Raw genomic sequence first — 6590 nt, 5'->3', positions numbered from 1 at the left:
CCGGACGGCCAGGTACCTAGTCGACCGCCCCAGGAGCAGGCACGCGGCTGGGCACCGACCTCCGCAGGACGTGCCTCGTCGCCCCGGGCTCACTCGCCTGGCCTCGGGCGAAGACAATTAAGGCGCACCTGGCAAGAGTCTGGAAGGGGCCTCCAGTTCAGGCCGAAGGAGGATGGAGTGACCCGCGGGCCCTGGCCACGCAGACTCGGCTAGACGCCCCGGCGCGCTCGCCCCGCGGAGTCTAGCCCCGCACGCGCAGCCGCTCCGGGAAAGGTGAGGTTCCCGGGCCCAGATGAGAAGCGGGTGCCTTCCTCTAGGCGAGAGGCCCGGGTTCCCCATCCCTCCACGGAAATCCCCCGCCCCGGGACGAATGGCCAGGGGACGTCCTCCTCGCCCCGCGGCCCGCACACTCCCCGAGAGGCTGGCCGGGGAACGCTCGGGCGGACCTTGGAAGAGTTATCTACCGGGCACAGCCGAGCCCTGGCCCTTAATCAAGGCAACACTGCGCTCCGGGACGTCCCCGGGGGAAGCCGGGTCCCACGACCGTCCAGGAGCCCGAGCTCCGCGGGGCGGCGGGAGCGGGGCCACTGTGCCCGTGTGGTACCCCCGCGCCTGCCCTCGCCGCGCCCGCCGCCCCGCGTCCCCGCTCCCCTCACCTCGCCGGCTGTCTTTTGCAGCGCACACGGTGCCAGACGTCGTCATGGACCGCGGCCGCCAAAAAGCGACCAGCCCTCTGAGCGCCAGCGCTGAGCCCGCGTCCTCAGCCGCGGCCACCCGCGACTCGAGCCCAGTGAGAACCGGCGCGGGCCCGGCGGGGCCCGGAGCTGGGGTCGGAGCGCGCTCCGGAAGCGGGCGGCCGGCGGCGGCGAACGCAGCGCGGGAGCGCAGCCGCGTGCAGACCCTGCGCCACGCGTTCCTGGAGCTGCAGCGCACGCTGCCGTCGGTGCCGCCCGACACCAAGCTGTCCAAGCTGGACGTGCTGCTGCTGGCCACCACGTACATCGCCCACCTCACCCGCAGCCTGCAGGACGACGCCGAGGCGCCGGCAGACCCCGGCCTGGGCACCTTGCGAGGCGATGGTTACTTGCACCCGGTCAAGGTAGGCGGGCGGAGGGCGCGGCTGGGCTGGGGTGGGGACGTGCGGGCGCCAGAGCCGCCCTGCCTCTCACCACCGGGGCCGAGGCCGCCAAGCCCTTTCTCCCTGGAACCAACCCGGGGGCAGATCTGGAGAGCTACCCGAGTCGCTGGCACTGGGGGCAAGGGCCCGACTACGAGAACTGCTCCCTAACAGTGCGAAAGCCCGGGCCGGGCGTTTAAACCGGCGCGCCGTGGGTAGGGGACTCGCGCCTTTTACAGGATGGCTGCCTGCGCGTTTCCCGCCTCTCCAGTGAGAAATGGGGGCCTTGGTTACCCATCCTGGTTATCAATCATATTTAAGTGATATGTAGGACCCTTTAGGAGGCTGTGTTTTAGTTACATAGGTAGATTTCCGTTGTGTTTTTTCATGGGCTATTCGCAAGGCTTCACGAATTAAAACGTAGCCGTAGAATTGCTCCGAAGTAATCCTAGGAAAACAGCTTATTTTATTTTATTTTTATGTACGAATCAAGGAGACCATTTTATAACTCTGTGGAGTAACATTTCAGCCCCTTAAGATAAAGGTTAAACATCATGCAGTACACAGCTACCAAGAACCATAGGAAGACTAATGTTTTACTCTATTGTCAGATTGGCCTGCATTTGTAACTAGCCAAGAGAATCTATTTTATATAATTTCTCTACTTCTAGTTAAAACTGTCCACTTTCTTATTTAATGTAATATATGTGACTGATTCATTACTTATTGCCTATACAAATGTATACTTATCTTTATCACATATATTGATTAATTGCCTTTTCCTCTAGATTTGTTTTGAAATCTTGTATTTGAGCTAGCTTACTATTAGAAAATACATAAGCTATACTTGCTTAACCCATATTTTTGAATTCTTGTTTTCATCATACTCATATATACAATTAGGACTTAGTTTTAAGTACTTTAGAGCTCAATAATTATGCATTATTATTGATGTGTATAAAGCACACCCAATATTAACAGTACTTACAGTTCTGGGGTAAGGCTTACCCAAATTTACCTTGCAAATATAATCAACATGATGATACACAAACTATTACAAGTATAAAATGTGAAACACCATTATTTATTATGATAGACCCCACCCATTCATGAAATTGCATAAAAATTTCAGCTGAATGAATCTTACTCATTCTAATTAATGGTTTTGTATTGCAGCAGACATTAAACTGCTATTCAAATATAACACTAATGTAGATGTAACACTTCTGGTGTATTCTAAGGAGATTTATTTTATATTAAATACATTTTAGTATAAAAATCATATGTTAAATTCTTCCTGGGAGATAAAGTTCAGAATAAGAAATAAATTTTCACCTTAGTTTTGTCTAGTGTTTTTAAGTGAGTAATGTTAGAAGCACAGTATTAAAATGTAACAATAAAGCATTGAAAGCTTTTTGGTAATGTTGTAATGCACTAATGTTTATAGTTTTAACTATTTAAGAAAAATTAAATCTTACTGGTCCTCTGAATCAATGATTGTGATCAGCTGTAGAAGATAGTGGTAGAAAACAGAAAATGATCTCTTTCATTTTTAGAGATCAAGTTTTTTTTTAATCTTTGAGCAGTACAAAGGGTGAAGATAGTCTCTTAAAAATGAAATTTAGAGAGCCTTGGTGGCTCAGTCCTGGAAGCCCAGCTATTCAGAAGACTGAGATCTGATGATCACAGTTTGAAGCCACCAGGGGTGGAGAGTCTTTCAGTGTTAGCAGAGCCCTAGGCTCCATCCTTGGCATCAAAAAGAAAAGTGGTTAAATCAGAAGATTTAAGAGCTTGGTCTCCTACAACTTTTATCCTTTGGGGACATGAACTATTTCAGCACCCATAGCTCAAAGGACAGTGATTTTTCTGGAAGGACAGAAATATATTTTAGACTTCCGTAGTGGGGGAAAAAAGCACAAAAGACTTTATCCATTGTTGTGCCCATTAATCATTTATCATAACATACAAAAATAATAATTCAGTAATAAATGTTGGATTATGTTATTATGTTATTAATTAGACCAAGAGTACATTTCCAAGATCTTCAGTTTCAGGTTCATTTCTAGTTAATTATGAATTTACTAGATTTTTCTAAATTTAATGACACTACCTGGTTTTAAGTATGAGTAAGAGAAGTAGAGTTCAGGATTTTATCAGTTTACATAGTGAGACAACCATTGGAAACCAGAAGGTAGATCAGTCAACTTTCTTTTTCTTTTGACGTTCTAGTGACAATCTAATCAAAATAACAATTTCTAATTCTTAAAATCTACTATGCATACTGCAAACTATGACATTAATTTGATTAAATAAGATATAATTCCAGCTACTTGAGAAGCCAAAGCACCATGATCTTGAGTTCAAGACTAGCTCAGGTAAATTTGCCAAGTCTCATTCTCAAAATGAAAAAGAAAAAAAGGACTAGTGTTAGAACACACATGCTATAAGTTCTGTCTAGTACTGCAAAATTAATAGAAAATACTGAATAAGGTCATTATAAGCCTTTTGAAAATCAAAGACACAAAGTTCTTATTAAAGGAAGTTACATATATCCTAGCAAGGCGATAAGGAATAGATTCTTTCACTTATCACTTTAGCTGAATGACTGCCCGCAGTTCTCAACACAATGGGATCTCAGTATCACATATGAGAACTACAAGGAGTGAGTCTGGTATTTTCCTTTTATTGGTTTTTAGGTGAATTTGATTCACATAATTTCCAAATTACACGAGATTTAAGCATGAAGTTTTTATGCTTATAAAAATGGGTTAAGATTACAAGGTATTAAGCACTGGCTTATTAGAGTGCCAGAAACCTGTATCTGATTTTTGCCCTAGACTGTTTCTAACCCAGACTATGTTTTAGTCTGTTGAGGCTATCATAACAAAACACTACAAACTGGATGCTTTAAATAAGAGAAATTCACATGTCTATATTCTGGAAGCCAGGAACTTTAAGATCATGGAGCTGAAAAGGGTCAAGAGTAGACTATTTTTAATAAGAAAAGTTCATTTTTAAATTTCCAGTAGCACAAATTTCCTATTTTATTTGGGTTTAAAATATGAAGTGCCAGCCAGCATCTTAAAAGAACTGAGCTACCTAGGAACAGTCACCGATCACATCTGGAGACGTTAAAATAAACTTTGTGGTGGATATCAATAAAGAGACTTTCCAATCCACTTTTGCCCACTTTTATTCCTTTTTTTTTTTTGCCAGTCCTGGGCTTGAACTCAGGGCCTGAGCACTGTCCTCAAGCTTTCTCAAGGTTAGAGCTCAACCATTTGGGCCTTAGCACCACTTCTGGCTTTTTCCTTTGTATGTGGTACTGAGGAATCGAAACTGGGTCTTTGTGCATGCTAAGCAAGAAATCTACCACTAGGCCAAACTCCCAGCCCCAAAGGTTTTCCGTTTTTATTGAAGGTTTTCTTTTTATTTTTTTCAAATTATCAAGGTCTTGAAAATATGCAAAGTTTCACATTTTCCTCGGATTTCTTAGAATTATAAAGTACGTTACCATTATCTGTAACCCCCTCATGTACTAAAATATCCAAACCAAAAGTATGGAATGTGTCATGAATTTGTCACCCTTCCATAGGGACCATGCTAACCTTCTCTGCATCATTCCAGTTTTATTGCATGTATATATAGTATAAAATCGAACACTTTTTTCATGTAGAAAATATGCATTTAATTCAGGATCACACATTGTGGGGTGGGACTCTGCCTGTGAACCTAGCTCTGTTTGCATGTACCTCCAAAGCACTTATTTTTTTTTCAGAGCACTTACTCTTTAGAGCTACATTTTAATTTTGCTTTAGGTGTAGTTTGAAATTAAAAAATATTTCAAGTAAGCCGGGCACATGCCTATAATCCTAGCTACTCCAGAGGCTGAGATCTGATGATCTTGGTTTGAAGACAGCTGGGGAAGGAAAGTCCATGAGACTCTCATCCCCAATTTATCACAGGAAAAGCTAGAAGTGGCACACTGGCTCCAGTGGTAGAGAGCTAGCTAACCTCAAGCATAAGGAGCTCAGGGACAGCGACCAAGTCCAGAAGAACTAAAAAAAAATTTTATTTTTCAACTACATTTTTTCTACACTATTCTGTGACTTCTGGTATTTCTTGTCTACATGTACATTATTATTTTTAGTTATAACCAGTATTTTATTATTTGTTAAAGATTTTTTTCATGTTAGTAGGGTTCATAATTACAATTATTACTGACTATATCATATTTCATATTTCACTTACATGGAGGATATTTGGAGTTTTTAATATATGTTATGTATGTTGTGCTAAGTACTAGATTCTTATTTTAAAATTATTTTTTTCAGAAATGGCCCATGCGATCAAGATTATACATTGGTGCTACTGGTCAGTTTCTGAAGCATTCGGTGTCTGGAGAGAAAGCAAACCATAGCAGCACTCCAACAGACTCACAGCCTTAGGATCTCTCTGGGGGGTGGGGGGACAGTACAAGTACTGGCTCTTTGCTTTAAATAAAATGTTATTTATTATATCAAAAATAGCAAACATTTCTGAAGGTGTACTTTGGAGCCCATCTTTGAATGTCAAGGTTTATCTAAGTAAACATGAAATTAAATGACCTATCCTATATAAAACACAGCTTACCTATGTATTCATTGTGAGAATTACCACTATATAGTGTAAGAAAAGCTATTAGAAAACAAGAAAAAGGGCTAGAGGTATGACTCAAGCTATAGAGCACCAGGCCCAGATTTCAAATCCCAGTACCATCAGAAAAAATCTAATACATAAAAGCAAATAGTAGTATACATGCTCAAAGAATGCACACATTTTCTTTATTATAAATAAGTGATCAACAATCCATTGCCACTGGTTCATGGCTGTAACCCTAGCTACTCAGGAGGCTGAGGTCTGAGCATTGTGGTTCAGAGCCAGCCTGGGCTGGTTAGGACCGTGAGATGATTATCTTCAATTAACCACCCAAAAAAGAGCCCGAAATAGAGTTGTAGCTGAAGCAGTAGAGTTAGAGTGCTAGCCTTGAAATAAAAAATGTTCAGGGATAGCACTCAGGCCCTGAGTTCAAGCCCCCAAATTGGCATACACATACAAACACATGCATATTAACAGTCTAATTTAAATCTGTATTTTTATTTATTGTGAAAACCAGTGTGTGCTTTTATCAGATTTATGAAGCTATTTTGTGCTATCATTTGTTCACCTTGGATTATATATGTGAGTGTAAAAATTATTGCGATAACTTGTATCACTAGTAATTTTTCTCTCTTGGAAAACTTGAAGTATTTAAAAATGGTTTGTTCTATAGGGCATAGCCACTTTCCAATAGGTTTCTTCAGCATTACGATGTGACTGCAGAAGGCATTAGAACACATGCAGTGGGTGTGCACGGGAGCACCTGGCCACGCGGCCACATGGAAGAGTGAACTCTCAGGCTTGGTACAGGCCTTGAGTGAATCCCCACAAACTC

At 42.7% G+C, this 6590-nt stretch overlaps 1 protein-coding gene and 1 pseudogene across 1 annotated transcript; one reads left to right on the top strand and one right to left on the bottom strand.

The window, feature by feature from the left end:
* The first annotated feature begins 211 nt into the window (after positions 1–211).
* Positions 212–6528, top strand: Tcf24 (transcription factor 24). Its single transcript, XM_090338662.1, has 3 exons — positions 212–273; positions 678–1099; positions 5452–6528. Exons 2-3 carry the CDS (start codon positions 701–703, stop codon positions 5563–5565), a joined length of 513 nt encoding a protein of 170 aa, XP_090194788.1. The 5' UTR covers positions 212–273; positions 678–700; the 3' UTR covers positions 5566–6528.
* LOC150058836 (U6 spliceosomal RNA) lies at positions 4672–4770 on the bottom strand (annotated as a pseudogene).
* Positions 6529–6590: the final 62 nt, after the last annotated feature.

Source organism: Megascapheus bottae, chromosome 9 (genome assembly GCF_031878675.1).
Source record: "Megascapheus bottae isolate mThoBot1 chromosome 9, mThoBot2.hap1, whole genome shotgun sequence".
In the NCBI taxonomy this organism is placed as follows: domain Eukaryota; kingdom Metazoa; phylum Chordata; class Mammalia; order Rodentia; family Geomyidae; genus Megascapheus; species Megascapheus bottae.
Note: the sequence above shows the minus strand (reverse complement) of the source record. Positions and strands in the feature narration are given on the sequence as shown.